The 20,708-nt window shown below is 52.6% G+C and overlaps 2 protein-coding genes across 14 annotated transcripts in view; one reads left to right on the top strand and one right to left on the bottom strand.

Moving 5' to 3' along the window:
- PPARA (peroxisome proliferator activated receptor alpha) overlaps positions 1-14,677 on the top strand; it is a 72,947-nt gene extending 58,270 nt beyond the window's left edge. For 6 of the 10 annotated variants that reach the window (XM_035696251.2, XM_035696254.2, XM_035696252.2 and 3 more), the window contains 2 exons: positions 5,053-5,500; positions 7,639-14,677. In XM_035696251.2, coding sequence (XP_035552144.1) covers positions 5,053-5,500; positions 7,639-7,886 — 696 coding nt within the window. In that variant the 3' untranslated portion in view covers positions 7,887-14,677. The remainder of the gene's footprint in view (positions 1-5,052; positions 5,501-7,638) is intronic. The other 4 variants (XM_049115240.1, XM_025456413.3, XR_004803211.2 and 1 more) reach the window with 3 other exon arrangements.
- A 213-nt stretch (positions 14,678-14,890) lies between these two features.
- On the bottom strand, positions 14,891-20,096 carry CDPF1 (cysteine rich DPF motif domain containing 1). 4 transcript variants are annotated; one of them, XM_035696256.1, is made up of 4 exons: positions 19,976-20,096; positions 19,443-19,555; positions 18,300-18,411; positions 14,891-16,193 (listed from the first exon to the last, which is right to left on the bottom strand). In XM_035696256.1, the coding sequence occupies exons 1-4, from the start codon at positions 20,090-20,092 to the stop codon at positions 16,047-16,049; spliced, it is 489 nt and encodes a 162-aa protein (XP_035552149.1). In that variant the 5' UTR covers positions 20,093-20,096; the 3' UTR covers positions 14,891-16,046. The 4 variants fall into 4 exon arrangements, with proteins under 4 accessions (XP_035552149.1, XP_035552151.1, XP_035552150.1 ...); XM_035696258.1 differs by having other exon boundaries at positions 19,980-20,077; XM_035696257.1 differs by having other exon boundaries at positions 19,962-20,075.
- Positions 20,097-20,708: the final 612 nt, after the last annotated feature.

Below are 20,708 nucleotides of genomic sequence, written 5' to 3'. Positions count from 1 at the left end.
CTTCTGCATACCCCACTGAGATCCACACGCTCTCAGAAGGACCCCCATTGCCCTTGGCCCCAGCTGATACCATCTGAGCAGTTCCTCTTGGGGAGGAATCTGTATTTTGGTCTTTTTTTTTTTTAAGATTTTATTTATTTATTCATGAGACATAGAGAGAGAGAGGCAGAGACACAGGCAGAGGGAGAAGCAGGCTCCATGCAGGGAGCCTGATGTGGGACTCGATCCCAGGACCCCGGGGTCATGCCCTGAGCTGAAGGCAGATGCTCAACCCCTGAGCCACCCAGGTGTCCCTGTATTTTGGTCTTAAGGAAATAAATAAGAGACTCAAAATCAAGGCTTGGGCTTCACCGTACACGGGGCGATGGAGGGGCACAGGAGGACAGAAATCAGCGTGTACTGCTAGGGGACAAGTGCCTGCTCCTGCCCTCCACCTCCGAACCAGAGACTGCGGGCCAGTCTGAAAGGCAGCATGCAGGTGTGGCCTGTGTTCCCATGATTGTGCTCTCTACGCCTGCGACCACCTCCCCAGATCTCTGCATGATGAGGTCATGTCCCTCCCCCGTCTCCCCACCCAGCCCAATGAGGCACTTCTGGGGAGCCTGGAGCTCCCAGTGCAGGACACAGCCTCTGTTTTCCTATTTTCCATGGCCTCTAGATCATGTAACACAAGACCTGCAGCTCGCCTAGAACTGGTTAGGAGGCTCGGTGAGCCAGGAGAGGGATGCTATGGGATGGTGGTGGGGAAACGGTGTTGGAGGAGGAATGAAGCTGCTGGAAGCACGTAGATTCCATTATTTTGGGGAAAAGATGGGTTTTAGCTGAGGGCAGGGAGTGATGGGAGGGACAGTGAATGTTTCTGTCTGGTCATGGGCTGGTTTGAGCACTTGAGATTTCAGAACCAGAGGCCAGGAGACGGCCAGGGTCCCAAGTCACCTGGGCAGAGCCTATCAGGCCCCTAATCACCTAGATATTGCTCGTCAGGTCCCTGGTTGGCCCTTGACTCGAGGACGGCAGGGGTGGAAGCTGAGCTGACACACAGAGGACAGGCTCACCAGTCCCATCTGAACTTGGCTTCCAAAAGTCATGCTTTTCAACAGTGTCTTAGAAAGTTGGTGTGTTGACATGTGAGGTGTTAAGAATGTCACAGGAAGACATTCCAGGAGGCCACAGGCAATGAGACGGTGAGGAGCGCTGAAGTCTGCACCTCTTATGTGAGGTTTGCAGCCAAGGGCCCAGGCCGCAGCCCCGTGCAGGTGCACTGCACGCCCGCCCCTGCTCCAGCTTGCTTCTGGCTTTAGAAGCTCGTTGCGCCTCTGGAACCCAGGGGAGGGTGTTCAGATTAAAAAAAAAAAAAACAATTATTTAGCGCTATTTGTGCGACAGTCATATAGTAGTACTACTGCTACTTTGTAATGTCACAAACATGTCACAACTTCATTCAAATGAAGGGGACAGCGTATGTTTGTCTCAGAGATAAACAGAGAGCTCGGAATTGTCAGGAATAATCTTCAGAGTCTTTGAGTGTCTTCAGTTATGGAAAATCTGTGTCCTCTGAGAAGATAAGTGAATTTTAGACAAAACCATGAGTCCGTTGCAGAAAGCCAGTAACAGAGTCAAGTGTCTTATCTGAGAAGAATGAATGAAGCAAGGGGATGAATTTTTGGCATGTGGCTGAGAATAGACTCTAACACTTGTTTTGAGAAGGCTTACCCCCCCCCCCCCAAAAAAAAGAAGGCTTCCCACATTACTCTCAGCATTTTGAAATCTTCAGGACAAGGGGCCTTCTGGGCACCATCCTGAAATGATTCACCCCATGGTGGGGTTTTGCCCACTGTGTTCTGTTGAAATAGTATACCCATGACTTCAGTTGCCTTAAGATTGAAAAATATACTTAATATTTTATACTGTTTCTAGAAATGTGTAGTAAAACCTAACCAGAAGCTTATTAAATGGTTTCATCCAAAGCAATTCTACCAATCACAATTAAATTCTTCCTGAAAGATGGTGCTGCCTGACTTTATGTGGAAAATACTATTTAGATGTATGTGAAGACGAGTTCTTGTCAGTATTGTCATTAACACATACAGAGCAGCGTCAGGTGTGAGTGCAGTGATAGTTGTCAGTTAGGGGAACCTTCTGGTCTCGGTGGGGCATAATTTGTGGGGGAGGCTGGGTAGCTTTCTCCCTCGTGCTGTTTAAACTCGTGACAACATGCTTTATTTATCTACAATGACCACCTGTGATGTCAGATACATTCATTTCCAAACTTAAGTATAAAAGGCGCATTCCATAGTTAAATATAAGCAGCATGGATTCTTAAAAATAGTCTTATCAACAGTGTTTATCAAGTGTGTTAGTATATGCATTTTCTCTTGAGCTTCCATAAACGTTGGTTTCTTAATGTTAGCACTGGTTTTGAATTCAGATGGTTTCTAATTTTGTCTGTTAATGAGGCCCTGCCTTCTTAAAATCCAAGTGATAATTTTATAAAAGTAAAACAAAGTATTTGTACCAGTCGCATCCCCATTTACGAGAGTATGTTTCACATAAAACTAGTCCTGGGCGGGTTTCATGGGTGTGTGTCCTGTTTCACGAGGCCTGGGCCTCACGTTGGCATTTAACGCCCCGCTGTCACTCTCTTGAAATTCTTCATCATTTTTGTTTTTTTTTCTTTTTTTTTCTTCATCATTTTTGAATGACAGGCCCCATGTTTTCATTTTGCTCTGAATCCTGCAAATTCTGTGGCCAGTCCTGCAAGATACTCTAGTGAAGGATGCAAGTCCTCTGTGATCACACACTTGGGGCACCGCTGCCTGGCCTGGCCTGTTGCTGAAGCTTCGCGGTGCATCCGTGCTGCGGTCGAGGTTTTCGGAGGCCCTAACTTCACAGAACTCAGCATTTCCCAGATGTCTTCGGGCCACACAACCTTTGTTTTTAATGCTTTTATGTACTTTTTTACAAAGCCAGTGATACAGCCAAGGTGGCCTACTAGCGTGTTTACTGGAATCGAAGGGTTACTGCTATGTATCCTTCAAGAGCATCCCTCCCGTCCACCCTAGAATGTTCATGCCTTTGCTCTGAGCTACTTCAAGTGAAGCAGAACTGCCCCCGAACAATGGTAACGTGGCCTGCTTCTTCCAGTCTTTGGAGGGAGACAACTTTAGTGTTCCTCAGTCACACTTGAGATATTCAGGACTCAGGCTTTTGTATTCAGAATGTTTTCACTCGTTCGTGGGTAATTTTTATTTTTATTTTATTTTATTTTTTTTCGTGGGTAATTTTTAGAGTATCCCCTTTCTTCAGATGTAGAATCAAATTATTGTTTTGTCCAACCCTGTATTGCAAATTCTGATTTTGTTTAAACATTTCAGAGACAACCCCTTGCCATGTGCCAACACATCTGCCTTGCTTCTGAGATAAGTACGCCCTCCAGGTGCCCTGCAGGTGGTTTTGGGCTATGGTTCTTCCAGATGCTCTTGGGGGCCCAGAAATAGGGACCACATCATGCCACGGGGCCACATACAGGGTTGGTGATGTATTTTGCCCATTGGCAGAGTGAGGCTTAAAATAACGAGCTGCTTATGCATTCCACATTTAAGTATCCTGGTAGAGGGACGCCTGGGTGGCTCAGCGGTTGGGTGTCTGCCTTTGACTCAGGGTGCGATCCCAGATTCGAGTGGTTCCCACATTCGAGTCCCACATCTGACTCCTTGCAGGGAGCCTGCTTCTCCCTCTGCCTGTGTCTCTGCCTCTCCCTCCCTCCCTCTCTCTCTCTCTCTCTCTCTCTGTCTCTCAGGAATAAATAAATAAAATATTTTTAAAAAATGAATAAATAAATAAAATCTTAAAAAAAAAACTATCCTGGTAGAAATGGAAAATAATACTTTGGCCCGCCTTGTTACTGATTGGTAGAACATATTATAAGTCAGAGAGATCCCTCAGAGCCTGGCATTTCTTCTGCTCTGCACACAGATCCGGTGTGTGTTTTGGCCAACAGCACAAAACATTTATGTCCGTTCTCCTGTGCCCCACCAGATATATAATCCCTTCCGGGCATGCTGGCTTCAAATAATATGGCCAACAGTCTCTTCTTTCCTCCAACTGGATCCTTAGAAAATGGCAGGACCCGTGGGCTTAGAAGCAAATGGTAAGGCAACATGGAAGTTGCCAGCACTGCGGTTCGGTGCTTCTTCCAGAACACAGAGCACCAAAATGAAGATTTTAGTCTTACACACAGGGAAACGAGGGTGCTTCAGGTTTTTCCCAGTTTATCCCTAAAGAGCAAGGGCTTAACAATGCTTGTTTGCTGATTGCTACGCAAATGCCAACTTTCTGAGTTCTGTATGTTTACTCCCCAAACCTAGTCACATGGCAGTCAATGTCAGATAACGATGGTTACCTCCAAAGTTCATAAAATGGTAAAATTGAGAATTCTTGCGGGATGAGCGAAAGAGGTGAAAGCACAGATTTTTTTTAGTTATAAAATAAATAAGCCCTGGGAATGAAAAGGACAGCATGGGGACTGTTGTCAGCGGCGTCGTAGTTACGTTGTCTGGTGACTCCACTCCGTTGGAGCGGGCACTGCGTGATGTGTAGACCTGCTAAATCGGTATGTTGGGCACCTGAAACTCACATGACACTGTGTGTCACCTGTACTTTGGTGATAAAATTTTAAAATTACTATAATTAGGGCCATCGCAGTAGTATTTAGGAGTTCAGAGAATATTATAAAATATTCAAAGTGCTTTGCGAATACTCTCTTCTTAGCTATATTGCTGAAATCAGGACTTCACTTTCACGGCGATGAAATCCCCACTTGGTGTGAGGCAACGATGATTACTGTCTTACTGATATATGCCGTTAGTTCTCTCCGAATGTCTTTGTGTCCCCAGCCAATTCTGAGGTTACTTCAGGACAGAGACTGCGTTTTGTTCACATTTCGCTTCTCTGCAGGTGATCTGCAGACAGTGGCTGCTGATCAGCTCACCGATAATTAAGAGGACAGCCTACCAGCAGTTACCTGGCTCACTTCCATGTCTTTCTTTGCAGCCCTTTGTCATACATGACATGGAGACGTTGTGCATGGCTGAGAAGACTCTGGTGGCCAAGCTGGTGGCCAATGGCATCCAGAACAAGGAGGCAGAGGTGCGCATCTTCCACTGCTGCCAGTGCACATCTGTGGAGACCGTCACGGAGCTCACGGAGTTCGCCAAGTCCATCCCTGGCTTCGCGAACTTGGACTTGAATGATCAGGTCACTCTACTGAAATATGGAGTGTATGAGGCCATATTTGCGATGCTGTCTTCTGTGATGAATAAAGACGGGATGCTGGTAGCCTATGGAAATGGCTTTATAACTCGTGAGTTCCTAAAGAGCCTAAGGAAACCGTTCTGTGATATCATGGAACCAAAGTTTGATTTTGCGATGAAGTTCAATGCACTGGAGCTAGATGACAGCGACATCTCCCTTTTTGTGGCTGCTATCATTTGCTGTGGAGGTAAGTCGTTGACGTAACCCAGCGCCGTGTCACCTGCAGCCTCTTGGTGCACACGTGCATCATGCACAGTGGAGCATGCGCTGGCAGATGGGAGGGCGTCTATGCCCCTACATCGCCGCCGATTGGAATTCAGTGAGATTTATATCCTATCATATCACATAACAGCATACATTATTATATATAAACACATAGTTGTGCAGTAAATGAATATGTCCCATTCATAATTATGTTGTATATGTAATATTCTATTTGTAATCATAATATAATCATATCAAACATAATATATTAGGTGTAATGGTAATATAGTTTTATCTAATATATTTAATATATATTAGAAAGAATTATGTTACAATGTACAGTGTATCATGTTACTGTTATATAATTCTATTATTATAGTGTTATATCCGTATTATAGGCAGTATTCTATAAAGGGCCGTACAGATGTTAGTGCAGTTTATTTCACCATTGGTATATTTATTCCATTTCATAATGAAAAATATCAGTAGCTCACTGGCAGTGTTTGCAGTTTGCTTTGCCAAAGGAAATGGATCCCAGTGAAGGAAAATCTGGGCCTCTCTGCAAGGAAGCTGGCTCTGCAGCTCCCAGAATTTTGGCTCAGTGTCATGTTCCTTTAAATAACCCTGTCCTGGTATAAGAAGGTCATCCCTATACCGTAAACTCAGCTGACCTCACCCAGCCCCCAGGGAGGCCAAGGGGGGTGACCACCGACCACTGCCGCAAACTGCCAGAAGCTGTACTGTCCTGCACGGTTTGCTGACTTGCAGGGCTGAGGCTGGCCACAGACGCCCAGACGCTGGAAGCCCCACAAGGCCTGTTCCTGTTACTGTTCAGCTGCCCCCAGTCAGGTGGAGGGAGTCCTTCTGCTCTGGCAAAAAATGTAAAATGCAAAAACAGTTGTACATAATCTACATTGTCCTTTGTATGCTCGAGATGTAGTGCTGTGAGTAAAAAGCAAGCGCACAACCATTTATAGGTAGTACGAGCAGAGTTTTCTAAAAGAAGTTATAATCGCTTATCAATCCCGGGGCGCCCGGTCAGCTCAGTCAGTTAAGCATGTGACTCTTGATTTCAGCTCAGGTCATGATCTCAAGGTCGTGAGATCCAGCCCCACATTGGGCCCTGCACTGAGTGGGGAGTCTCACCGCACATGTTCTCCATTTCTCTCTCTCTCAAAAAAAAAAATCATATATCAATCCTATGTACAGAAAAGTGTCTGGTGTGGTATACCTTAAACCTTACGAGGGGAATTCACTTTGTTTTTTTAATCTCTCCTTTTAAAAAGTTAGTAATTATATTCATTTTACAACCCCAGAAAAAGCAATGAAAAAGTCCACATCCTTAGCAGCACTTTTAACAACCCTAGTAAGGAGTGGGGCCTTAAAGAGAGCACTGCCTATTGGATGGCAGTGGGGACAGGGAATACTCTAGACCAAAGACCCGTGTGCCCAGGACGTGTGCATTCCTCTGTCCCAGGAGGTCTGGTGCCTGCGGTTGAGCTGCCCCAGGGAGGGCGTGTGGTGTACACGTTGAACTGCCTGCACCGGATCTCAGGCATTCCTGGGGCTCGTCAGCACCCCATCGAGGTAGCATCTACCACTCACATCTCACTCCACTGTCTATGCAGCAGATTCATATTGGAAGATTCCTAGCATCTGTTCCCCTAACGAGTGCTTTTTACCACAAAACCCAGTCTAACGCAATCCTTAAAACAGTGGTGGAGAACTTAAAACTGAATATCTAGTTTTGATTCAAGATGTATTTCATTTCATATTATACAAAACTGGTTGTTTTAATCGTCATCAGAATGTCTGATTACTCCTATGTTTTGGGTTTTTTCCCCTAATTGGTGGTCATCAAGGAAATCCAAAATGAAAGGGCCATGGTGTAGGATAGCTGGTCGACTTAAGGGAGTACAAAAATACTTAGGATCGAGTATTTGTCCTGTCTGCGCATTAGGCCCAGTGACTTTGGAAGAATCGAGGTCTGTCTTCCCGCCGAGTCAACGTTATTGGAAGGCAGTGTAAGAGTAAGAATGTTTGGTCTCCCGAACCCATAAACAGTTAGGAGGTGTCCGTGGGAGGTTTATCACAACCGTCTCTTATTTCTTTTGAGAATAGATCGCCCCGGCCTTCTAAACGTGGGACACATTGAAAAAATGCAGGAGGGCATTGTGCATGTGCTCAAACTTCACCTGCAGACCAACCACCCGGACAACATCTTTCTCTTCCCAAAACTCCTTCAAAAAATGGCAGACCTCCGGCAGCTGGTCACCGAGCACGCACAGCTGGTGCAGGTCATCAAAAAGACGGAGTCGGACGCAGCCCTGCACCCCCTGCTGCAGGAAATCTACAGGGACATGTACTGACGGCTTGAGAGCGAACCGCACGACAAGCAGCTCTTCGAGGACTTTTAAAGTCGACAGCACTACAAATGAAAACTGGGAGCAATGCCTGCTTTGCACAAATTCCACCATTTTCACCTTAGAGAATGGGACGGATGAGCCCTAGGTAACCGGAAACCTAGACCACATTTCTTTCTTTTTCACATCAGTACTTGTAAGAGCGTGCCAAGTGTCGAAACGCCGGTGACAGGTAGCTGATAGGCAGTTCTTGGAAAATTAAGGGGAATGATGCCCAGCAGTCTGATTTTAACTCACTTGATGTTAATCCATGCAGATTTCTTTATATCACATTAGCCGTGTAGCCTTGAATTAACTGGTGACCTTGAAATACGTGGTCTGTCTTCTCTTTCTGCCACCTGTTGACTCTTGCGCTCCTTTGTATCGTTTTGGAAACTAATCAGCACTTTTTAACTTTTATAATCCTGTAAATCTAGATGAATCCAAAGGTTAGGTTATTTTTTAAAAGCAGCAAAATATTTATTGGGGAGACTTTAATTCTGTTTCCTGAATTTGAAGAAAGACAACATGCTGTTTCTTTTTTTTTTTTTTTTTAACATGCTGTTTCTTAATCAGAGGATTTGAAATTTCCAAGGATTATTTGATAAGCTATCCAAATGCAACAGTCGGTCGGTTTTCACTGTGTTGGGGGTTGTGACTTAATAGGCAGGAGGGCCTGTTTCTAGGTTTGTCTAGAAGATCCCAGAAAACTGAGTCTCAAGACTCCCCCCCCCCCCCCCCGGACTTGACGCTCTGCTTGTTTTCTCCAGCTGGTGTCTGTGGTCCCGTGGTCAGCAGGAGCAAGACAAACGGAGACTGTGTCAGCTCTCCGACCCTCTGACCTCTGTCTCCTATCAAATCTGAACCAACCGAGTCAGGTTGTTTGGGGGCCATGATAGTGTTTTCTTGGGGCGGGGGGCAAACCGACAGGTTGGTTGCCAACGTGTCTTTGGGCCCCATGTGTCAAGGCAGCTCCTTGGTCTTTTCCTGTGTTGCTTTTTAAAATACGCAGCTTTATTTTTTTAACCCTCGGTGGTGGTAGCTGCTCCTGGGAGTGTAAAAGATGAGGCACACGGGCCTTTATAGTGTGGGCCCGGGGGCAGGGGGACCATGTGGAGAATGAGAAGGGCAGGCATAGAGTTCCTTCATGTGACAGTTTTCCAATTACGTGTGGAGGGTGGTTTTCCCAACATCTGAAATATTTGCTTCAGCCTTAAAGATCATTTCTTAACCTGGGTCTAGTTACAAAAGCAGTGCTGATGGTGGTGATTGTCCAGACTCTTTCTGTCCACCATGGTAGGTACATGTCCTGTCAGAGGAGGTGCAGCAGCCCCACCCTCCAGGCTGGGCCGACCGGGGTCCCTGAAGTGCAGGGGTGGGGGTCCCAGGCCACCTGCCTCTGACCCCCTGCCTCGCAGCAGCTCTTAGGACCTGACCCCACAGGGCGCTGTCCCCTCCGTCTCTAGAAAACTTGACTCTGTAATGTTGCTGTGATTTGCTCTTGAAGAATGATTAGGGTTGAAGTCAATAAAGTTCCCAAGATCAGCGTCATGGAAATGCAACGGGACAGAGAACGGTAAAACAGTGGGCCTTCACCTCGGAAAGGCGAACGTGACCACAGGCACATGCTTTTCAAAATTAAACCTTACTGGTCGTTTTCATTCTTTGTTGCATGATCCAGTCAGAGGATCTGTTGGAAGCAAACAGAAGTATTTCCACACGTGAACAACAGCAGTCAAGAGATCATCCAAGGTCAGAGGGAGGGCACACGTGTGTCATTGTTCTTCTCCACCTCTTGGGCTGGTGAGCCTGGAGGGCCGTGGCTTGACCTGCACCAGGTCTGTGTCCCGTCCATGCCACCACTGGCCTGTCTCTCCTCACATGGCCCCAGACAGATGCCATTCACGGATGTGGCCTCGGAAGGTGACCCTCGAGACCCAGGCTCCAGACTCACTGTCTCTGTTTTCATAAAACTTATTTTTAAAAGCTCCTTATTTCATGCATTCTGCGGGGACAGCCAGTCTGCGGAAGGCCCAGGTTCTGCATTCCGAGTATTAGTGAGCATTTGGCTCTCCTGGGGCCCAGAGAGGCTACCAGCCAGGATCCTGGTGAGGCCATGAGGGAGGCTGCAGAGACCTCAGCTCGAAAGTCACTTGAGTTGGTTCACTTTTATGGATAAGTACAAAAATCACAGATTCCCGTTCATTTTAAATAATAGTCACTGTTTGCCACACAGAATATCTGAGCCACCTAAACAAAGATTTCTCAGGCCACCGACAGTCAGATATGGACGAACTATTCACCAGTTGAAAATACCATAGCATTTCCAGGAGGGACCCGTTAAAGCGCCCCTCTTGCCCGCTGGGTTTCAGTAGACGTCAGCATAGAGTGCAGTAGATACAGCAGAACAGGTTCGAGAAGCCTCAGACCGGAGCATGGAGCCCCTCCTTTGCTGGGGAACTCAGCACATGGGGGCAGCCCCCTTGTCACCACCTTGACGCTCTTCCAACAAGTCCCTGTTTGTAGCCACCAAGTGCCAAACGCCTGCGAGACCCCAAAATTACCAACAGCCTTTGTCTGCAAGGGCTGACAAGGACAAATCCAGGAAGCCAGCCGGCCCTCTCCCTCCCCATCCCTCAGCATCCCTTCTCCTCCTTCTCCCCTCCTCCTCCTGGGCCTTTCCAGTCGGGTGTCCCACACTCGGAATTTTGCCCCTGCCACCCTGAGGGCTGCCCACACCGGTGGCCGCTTTGGTGAAGCCCAGCATCGACAAAACTAGGATGCTTGCAATTGCGTCAGCGCGAGCGGGAGGCAGGAGCACTTTGGGTATCACCGCAGTGCCAGTCACCTGCTCCTCTTTTCCCGCCTTGCTCTCAGCTTCCCCTGTGGCCTTCCTGTCACTCGTGGATGAGATGCCTCTAAAGCACCTAAAGAGTAGGTGTACGTGTGTCAGTAAGAATGTGAGGTCCAGGAGGAGAATCCGGTGCACGGTGCCTTCGGGTACCCATGGGAGGGCTGCCCCTCTTTCAGAGGGACTCTCTTCCTTTTAAGAGCGAGAACGTCTCTCTCTGCATTGCGGATGCATTTCCTACACTGGGCTGCGTGAAGCTCCGAGGAAACGAGCGGCCTCCAGGATCCTGCGGTGGTTCCGGAGACAAGGCAGCATCCTAGGATCCAAGCAGAAGCTCCAGGCACAAGTAAACTCCTTTGTTCAATGTATGATGATAAGTAAGCTAATAATTTTGCAACTACTGTTTCCCCAAATCTCCAGCATAACAGCTACCTCAGTAAGATACATCGAAAAGCACAGCTAAAATTAAGGTGCGTGGAACACTCGGGGTCCTTCTGGAGCGTCTCCCGTCCGATCGTTTATGGTTAAGACTCAGAAGCTACACACCTTTGTCTGGTTACACACCGACTAGTGGAAGGCCGTAGGACTTCTTAGAGGCACTTTCGTTGTTTCAAGGGAGCCTCAAAGATAATGCATGTTGTGGGAGTTGCGTTCCAGCATGACCGAGGTCTCGGAGAAGTGGAGCGGCCACCTCCTGCAGTGACCCACGTGTGGAGGGCCTCCCCTGCCCTTCAGCTGGCTCCCTAAGCCTGTTCGTAGAGGGACCCCAGCCAGAAGAGGCTGGAAGGAGATGCCTCCGGGCACACGCGGCCGGGCCGTGACTCTTCCAAGGGCTCCCTACCAGTAGATGCACCTGTGCCCCCATGCTGCCTCCAGGCACTTCTGCCTCATGCCCCCCCCCACTTCTTCAAACCCCAGTGGCACCAAGCACATTTGATACCTAACCGCTGGACACAGGATGGAGGGTTTTTTGTCTTGACCCGGCGGCCACACCTGTCTCTGGAATGTCTTGCAAACTCGTGTCAAGAGGGTGAAGGTGTCCGTCAACCCCCCACCGCAGGTGTCCCCGGAAGGCTCCCTTGCTTAGAGCCTTCCTTTGAAGTTCTCGGCAGTGGGGTCCACTCAGGATGGCGAGGACATTCTGCTGTCCGTGGAAGTCACAAACTGAGACCGCTGCCACCAGCTGAGGGCTTCCTGGGTTTTCCCCACATATAAAGTCTTTATGGCGTTGGCGCTGCCAGGCACTGGGCGGCTCCAAAGCCAGGCTCTCTGTACTTGCTCTGCTCCTGTGAAAGTGGCCCAGCTTCTCTTTACTCCTGGTCCAAGCTGATTTATAGGGTTCCCCTGGGATGAAGGATTCTTGCCAGGCTCCGAAGGTGGAGGTCGACGGTTTTGCTGGGATATATATAGTTATATATTTAGGTGCCATTTTAATAGAATTCAGGGAAATGATCCTTGACCCCCACAGCCTGTAAAATGCACCAGAGTAAGAAGAATAGCAGTGACTTTCCGTCTGACTCAGGATATAGGAGATCCACTACATTTCTCTGGAAACCACAATGCAAACTAGAGGTGGTATTGGAAGTTTTATAAGGGAAAAAAAAAAAAGTGAATCATCATGCATTAAACAAATTACGGAATTCCATCCATTTTGCTGGTTTTGTGGCGTGCAGGGGGTGTCTTCAGTCTCCGCGGAGGGGGCTGAGGCCCCTAAGAGCAGCGGGAGTGGCCCACGCATTAGGACAGTGAGGGACAGGCTGGAGGCCAGCGTGCGTTGCCCGGGCCGCCTCCTAGGGCCTGCGGGGGGCTCTCAGCTCACCATCTGCTTCTCGACATTTCAGTCTGAGACACAGACGAGACGGGTGCCACCGATGACAACCCCACCTCTCGGAAACCGGGGGTTGGGGAGGTGACCATACAGTGCAGCCCAGCTGAAGCTCAAACAGCCACATCCTTTTGGAGTTCTTTGCCAAATGGAACAGACCAAACTGCATCCATGTTCGGGGTCACATCTTGATGGAAGGAGTGGAGAACGTCAAGGACTCTAATGGCCTGTAGCTGTTCAATGCACTATTTGCATTAAAAAAAAAAAAAAAACTAAGAAACTGTTTTTTCTTTTTTCTTTTTGTTTTTCTTTTCTTTCTTTTTTTTTTTTTTAACACATCAGAGATAGGGTTAAGACTTTGGATCAGGTTTTTTTCATTTAAAATGTTTGCTAATTCGGGTCAAATGTGAAGAACGTCCCCAAGTGCTTCTCCAGAGAAGGGAATGTACTAGCCTCCTCCCCCCTCCCCCTTCTCCCCACACTCAGCCTCTGAACTTGGCTGATTCGAGGAACCGCAGCATCCAGCAGACCCAAGTGCAGACCTGCCCTCCCCGTGAGCTTGGATGTGAGGGTTCCTGGCCCCAAGGGGGTCATTTGGCCTCAGCATGGCCCGTGCAAGGCAAGGAGGGGGGGAGGAGTCAAGCTTCAAGCCCTGAAGACCAGTGAGTGATCAATCCTTCCAAAGTAAGAAATCATTCACTTTTGGAAAACCATCTTTTAAAAAGCACAGACGGTCTGTTCCTTTTTTTCTTAAAAACAAACAAACAAAATGTACCTCACAATACGTGAATACCACTCGGTACCCTTCTCAGTAAGATCACAGTATTTGTATTTGAGTGTCATTTTCCTACACTGTGCGGTGAAAAGAACCATGTTGATCACTGTATCTTAAATACTGTGATTCAAGTTCAAGAAAAATTTTAGAATAAATATTTTACTAACTTATAATCACGCATCTAATAACAAAGGTTTGGGTTCTTTTAAAATCAGTTGACATATACTCTTAGTAGCCTGGCTCTTGGAACCTACTGGAAACACGAAGGACGCTGGGCTAGAACAGCCGACGTGCAGTGGCACACGTGTGTGCACACGGGCACACACGCGCACACAGACATGGCTTTTCATCTCTCCCGAGCCACGCAGAATTCATTTCCCTGTGTAAATCTGTCCCCTTCATCAGGCGTCACACGCAGGAAGCACAAGCAAGCCTGTTGCACCGTCCCCCGCACCCCCTCAAAGCCGGGAGGCCAGAGCCCCAGGTCTGAAGTCACGAAGTGCTCGCGCAGCGTCCTGAAGACCCAAACTCTTCCCGGGTGGTAAGCCGCCGTCTGCGCTTCAGGGAATTGTCACCTGTGGGTTATTACCAAAGAACTCAGGCAATCCAAAACCTTCTGACAGGGTATTTGCACATCGGGTTCTCTGTAGCCCTTGGACAGCACCCCCCGCCCTCCCCCCCCCCCGAGAAGCACACAACGGAAACCACAGGCCCCGCCAGGCTCCCACGGCTCGTTCGTAGTATCCTGGTGGAATGTGTTCTTGGGGTCCCCGTGTGCTACCCCCAGGGTCCCCAAGGACGAGGGGAGGGCATTTGGCCAACACGTGTCAGAACATCCAACGGGTGCAGGTTTCCAAGGCAAGATCTTGGTGTGTCCCTCATTACCACTTAGGTGCCTTATACTCAGATGACAGACCCCTCGTCTTCATGCTAAACGGGGGCAGCTCCAGAGAGATCCTTTAGAGCGGGTTCTGGTGTCTCAGTCAGGGTCGGGGTCTGGGGGGGCCTCTGGAGCCTCAGGGAGCAGGGGTGGGCTCAGAAGAGCAAATGCAACGTCCCGAGTCACGTTAACCAATAGCGATTCCGAGCAATTAGAGGACTAGGACTTTAATTTCAAGAAATCTTCGGTCTTATTCTGTTTCCTGCTAGGAGGTTGAACTGATCACATCTGTTGATCCAAGTCCTGAGTTGATGGGAATGTACGTATCTGGAATGTCCTGCTGTAAGACTGATGAATGTAAGGAGTTAATTTCAGGGTACAGTGTTGCCTTAATGGTTTTAAAAAATAAAACTATTTTTTAAAATCAGTCGGTGAGTTCTGAGTGATGCTGGGAGGCAAATATGTAGTGAAAATCCCCGTCAGCAGCGTCTGCCCTCAGCCCAGCGTGGCCCCGCCCGCAGGGGTCTTCGCCTCTAGGCAAAGGCACAGCATGGACCTGGGACAGTGTGGCCGCAGGATGACAGCCATTTGCCTGCAGTGATGCAGGGGAAGCGTCTGGAAATAAAACCCAGTGCGCAGATTGGCTGATAAAAGCTCTTTATTCGTTCTCCCCTCACCCACTGCCGAGGTGGGGGCCGCGGGAGCCCCCGGGGACGGGTGCCCGTGGGGAAGGAGTGCCCCAGGGCCAGTGCTGAGTCTCCCGTGGAGAGGGGCAAGCGAGCAGCTCAAGTTCCGAGGCCCTGCAGGAGGGCGGAGGGAAAGCATCCCTGTGCCTGGGAATGGGATTGGGCCTGGGGCTGGGGCCAGAGCCCGCGGAAACAGAGGAGACTGCAAGTGGCAACGCCCAACCCCCAGCCACGCACGCCAGGTCCGAGTGCCAAGGGGAACATCTGTCTTGCAAATGTTTCAAAACATTAACTGGTTCTTTGGGTTTTTAATTATGAATCTAACACATGGTCAAGATTTAAAACATTATCCAGGTATCATGAAGGTGTGAAGTAAAATTCCACCGGCCCCAGGCCCCCTAATCACCAAGTGCAGCTGCCCACACCCCTCAGGCACCTTCCCGCAGGTCACCTCCCTGTGAACCATCCCACTGAGTGACGTCTTCACTGCGTGGACTCCACTCCCCGGGATGGGGAAGGCACGCGTCTTCACTCCAGCCCTCCTGCCTCCGTGTCAGCACGGGTGGCACGACCCCCAGCGCGACCAGAGGTCCTCCCCACACTGGACCAGGACAGTGGGCTTTGTCCCTTCGCTCCTGTGTCCTCAGGGCCAAGGGGAGCAGCACGTCACTGGAGGCAATTCCTGGATCTGATGAATCCGCACAGGGCCCTCCAGGCCTGGCCCCGGGTACACAGAAGCCAGGGGATGACCTGGAGGGGCGGCCTAGAGGTCCAGGTCCGGGGAGGGGGGCGGAAGGCCCAGCCGGCCCAGCCTCGGCTTCCCTCGGTGCCGGTGTCTAGACCTTCGTCAGTTCCCGCCCTGTGGTCTCGGCATCGAGGAGGCTCTTGGACGCGCGAGGCCTGCCCCCCGACGGCCTTCTCTGCCCACCTCCCGGGCCCCTTCCTACTGCAGGCTGGGCCCCTGCTCTCTGCAGACGCTGCTCCTGCCCGCCCCGGGATGAGGCTGCCATGACAGCTCCCGTACAGCCCCATCCCTGCCGCGGGTGCAGAGGCCTGGCTGCCCAGGGGCTCCATGAGAGGTGCCGCTGCCACCCCCACACCTGGCCGCACTCACGTCCGAGAGCCAGGCTGGCTGGCAGGCCTTTTCGATGGAGCTTTCCTTTTCTCCAAGTCTTGCCGGATTTCCTGAGGGAAGGCGTCCATGTTGTCCCGGACACAGGGGAGGCAAAATCTCTTGGAGTAGAATAAACTGCATTCCTGAAAGAGGCCGGGGAAGGATGCGGGCTAAGTACCAGAGCGGGGAGCGCAGTGCAGGCTTCTCCGAGGCCAGCCCTTGGCCATGTACAGGAGCCGGTGGGGAGTGGGGGGGTGGGGTCAGCTGGGCAGGGGGTGGCCAGGATGGGGCGGCCAGGGCCAGAACGGCACAGGGGACAGCAGGGCCCAGGGCCTGGCCAGCCACCTCCAAGAATGGTCATCACCTAAGAGGAAAGACCATAGAGGGCTGCCGGGGAGCAGAGAGCCGACCTCTATCAGACCCCACAGACAGTGGGGCGTCGGGGGTTCTGAGCAGGTGAGCATCACCCAGTGAGACTAGTGAAGGTGTCAGAGAGCAGGCCCGGGTCGACCAGGGTGGTAGGGCCAGGATGGCGTGGAAGGGCCCTGGGGACTGCCCGGCTCCATCACGGGTGAAGTGATAACAATGCATAGCAGCAGCAGAGCCCAGACCTAGAGAGTCAGAGACCCGACATCCCCTCCCTGGTTATCAGTAGTGGGCAAGGGTTCGGCGACCACCGGGCTGGGGGCAGCCACACACACCATAAAGGCCAAAGGCAGGTTGCTGGTTTGGGCGGGAGGTCAGATCTGTGCAATGGGGGCCACCCTCCCTTGTGCCCATCCTCTGCCACTCAACCCCTGAGACCCACTGCCCAGGGCCCCATCCACAGACGACTTTCCCAGACCCTTCTGCAACTGGGTGTGGCCACATGGCTGGGTCTGTGTCGCTGGCAGCTCTGCGTCACCTCCCGGGCATGCCCTTTGAAGGGATGGGCATGTGCTCCCCGTCTCTTCCTGCTGGTGGGAGCACAGGTGTGATGGTGGGAGCTGCAGCAGCCTCCTCAGCCTCAGTGGATGCTGTGTGCTGAGAATGGCAGCAGTGCCTTTCCAGGCGGCACCACCTGCTCTGGATTCTCACATGTACAAAAAGTAAGGGAAAACTGTTATCATCAGGCCACTGTATTTTGGGGGCTCTGGGTTCCAGCAGCTCAGAGTGTGCCTCGGCTAAGACAAGGCTGTCCTTCCTGCGGTGCTCAGAAGAGATCTGTTCCCATGTAAGAGAGGGGACTCACTTGCCACCAGCCAAGCACTTCATCCAACAATGCTGGAGACCTCGGATACCACCTGGAGCACCCTCTCCTCTGCTCACCAAGTACGGCCCAAAAGTGTAAGTGTGGCATTCAAGGCTTCTCCCCCTCCCTGGCCCAGCTTCCCTTTGCAGTCTTATTTCCCAGCTGCTTCTCTCCCGCTGAGTCCTCCCAGCCACCCATCAGCCACCCATGTCCTTGAACACCCAGGCCTCTGCCTTGCTGCAGCTTCCTCCCACCCTGCCCAATCTTGTCATTCTGCCCCTTCAGGGACAGAGGCTGATGTTTAAACCTGGCCTGTGACAGCAGCCTTGCCCGCACCTTGCCCCCTCGCAGAGTGCCCAGGGACTACTGTACCGCTGGGTCACTGGGGTTACAGCAGCCACGCTGCTCAGCCACACGGCCACACCACCGCCCATCCCTGGGGTTTTCAACAGTAGGCTCACTCCCCTGGTGGCCTGGGCCTACTCAGCCTCCCTGAACCTCCGAGTCCTCACCTATGATATGGGGCCAACACTGGTTTGCACAGCTACGTTCAGGGCAGGAATAAAGGATCCTGCACTGGTGCACCAGGCCCCAAGCACAGGGCCTGGCCCACAATGAATGCTCGAGAAAGCACAGTTCCTTCCTGGGGAAGGTCCCTCCAAGAACAAGTAGGAAGAAGGTCACCGTCCCACAGAGAGCAGCCAGTGGCCACAGGCACGGTGGGGAGGGCCAGAACTGTCCACACCCACTCCACAGCCAACACGGAGACCCTTCGACCGACCCCAGCTCGCCCTTCTGCCTGTCTCCTCACCTCTGCAGGTCCTACCCATAACCAGGTGGACCAGCTGCCCCCCCATGTGACTTGGGGGGCTCCTACGATCACCGAGGCAAGAAGGGGCTGATACTCAAGCCGTCCTTGGGAAAGGCTCACATGTCACCTTTCCCACGGCCGTGTGCAGGGTCCCAGCCAGAGGAAGGGAGGGAGGGGAGGCAGCCCTGGCCCACACAGCTTACCCACCGGGCTCACGCACACCAGCCGGCTGCATAAACTGCATCGAGAGCCGAGGACCAGGAATCTGTCCTTGTCTGGGGTGAATGGGTCCTTCATGACGTAACTCTCCTCCAGGAGGCTGCAGGATGGTAAGTGACGCCAGAGGTCAGAACGGCCTGAACCTCCGTTGCCTGAAGCTTGGCAGTAGCATGGAATGGACCTCACCAGGGCCTGCATGCCTGGGTGGGCTCACAGGAGGAGGGGCTGGTCCCCCTGTGCCACCGGGTAGTAACAAAAGAGCAAGCAATCGGGGAGCAGGTTGGAATGGAAATCGGAGCTGCTCTCGGCTCTGACAGCTGCGTTGGGAGAACCACTCCTCACCCACCAAAAGTCAGGTCAGTGCAAAGCAAGGCCCCACCCCCTACCTGCCCCACTAGGACGGGTGCACGGGGCACAGGGCTCATCCCTACACTCCTAGCATGCGGACACCTACTCTCAAGCCACCCGCTCCCCCACACAGGGAGAACCAGGGCGCCCAACACTGTGTGTCAGGTCCTGGCCTCACCCTGCACATCAAAGGAGACCAACGGGATTCTGTGATGACAGCCCAGGTTCCTGGTAAGCAGAGGAACCCACCCAGGAGAAAGCCCTGGCCCCTGCCACCTGCCCCACTGAGTAACACAATGGGTGAGCAACGTACTGGTCAGCTTCCTCATGACACGGCATTTGATGAAGGACAAGTTAAAGGTCATGATTCAAATCCCAGGACCCACTGGCTCTACTCAAGGTCGGCTCTGGGCAAATTTACAAGAAGCTGGTCCTTTGGACTCACTTCCACCCGTGCAAGGGGGGTGGACAGGCTTTCCACTCAGAAAGTACGTCCACGGGAACCAGGAGGAATGGCAACAAGGCTCAGCCCCAAAGGAAAGGGCTGCCCCGGGGCCTTTCACTCCCTCAGGGACAGTGCTTCTACCCCACAGCGGGAGCAGGTGTTGGGCTCCGGGTGGAGTGGGGAGGAAGGGGAGGAAGGGGTGAGGGCCTTGTCCTGTGCCTCCGCAGGGCCCCCCTGCAGCGTCCAGGGCCTAATAAAGCACCACCCAGGTGTCAGACTCAGGGACCGCCAGCCTGGGGCCTCCTGGGCCAGCAGCCCAAGGAGCCAGGTGTACTCACACGACAGAGTGGGTGTCAGGGGGCTTCTGCCCCACGTAGCTGTACGGCGCTGTCAGGGCACAGAGCTGGCACTTAAACACGCCCAGGGGCCGGCGCCCGGCCTCACCCTCCATCTGCAAGCCCAAGACACAGGGCATGGCCCCCTGAGAACCAAGCGCTGCGCAGTCTCCAGGCCTCCCACTGCTTGCTTCTGACCCCCAAGACCCAGGGCACCCCCTACGGACAAGGACCCCCGGTGCACAGGTGCAGAGCCAGCAGGACAAGCTTCAACACAAGGCTGGCTGCTGGCTTCAAACCTAGGGGGCTCCCCAACACACTCCAGCCGGCACCCCGACCCGGGCGTCCATGCCCAGGGCGCACACAGGGCGGGGGCAACGGCCGCGGGCTCCCCCACGTCCCCACGGGGGTTCCAGCCGCTGTCCGGCGGGTCAGGCCCCGGGCCCCCGGCCGTGTTGCCTTCTCCCTCCCCTCGGGCTTCGGGGGCCGCGCCCCGGCCGCCTCCCGCCGCCGCTGTTTCACCCGCGCAGTCCTGCCTGCCTCAGTGGCCCCGCCGCCTGCGCACGTCCGGGTCCGCCCCCGGGGCCTGAAGCCTCCGCCGCCCAATCCCGGCCAGCAGGTGCGCACCACGCGGCCCTCGGCCCACGGCGCATGCGCGACCCGCCTCCCGCCGGCACCGCCCCACGGCGCGTGCGCAGCCCCGGCCCCGCCCCCCGACGGCCCCGCCCCCGACGGCCCCGGGCTGGGGGAGGGGCGGGTCTTCCTCCGGCCGCAGCGCGGTGCTGGGTGTCGCTGTAGTGTGTCCCCGCGCCGGGGCTGGCGCGACCCGGTCCCAGCTCGCCGGCTCCGTGTGCCCCGCACCCCATCGGGACCGGCGGGAGCGGCCCCGTCCACCCCGGGCGGCGGACCAGATGGGTTCACAACGCGCCCCGCCCTTGCCCGCGACCCCCGCAGACGCCGGAGGGGAGCTGCCCTGCCGAGCCCCGCCCTGCGCTGGCCCCGGGGTGTCCCTGCCCCAGCCTCCCCTGCTCGCCTCCAGGCCCCCCCAGGCCCCCCTGCACCCGCGAAGCCCTGCGCAGCCTCAGAAGCCAGCAGGCCTGCGGTCTGGGGCTTCCTCCCTTGGGGAACTGAGAAATCAGGAGTATCTGAGGCATTTTAGTAATCCTGGGAATAACAACTAATCCTGGACCTGGACCTGGACTTGGACCCTGGGGATTTTAGCAAGCGCTCTAGACTTTTTAACTTGCAGATATGAGCCCTGGGTGCCTA

This window comes from Canis lupus, chromosome 10, assembly GCF_003254725.2.
Source record: "Canis lupus dingo isolate Sandy chromosome 10, ASM325472v2, whole genome shotgun sequence".
NCBI lineage: Eukaryota > Metazoa > Chordata > Mammalia > Carnivora > Canidae > Canis > Canis lupus.
The sequence above is the reverse complement of the archived record's forward strand: the minus strand, read 5'-3'. Positions and strand labels throughout refer to the sequence as shown.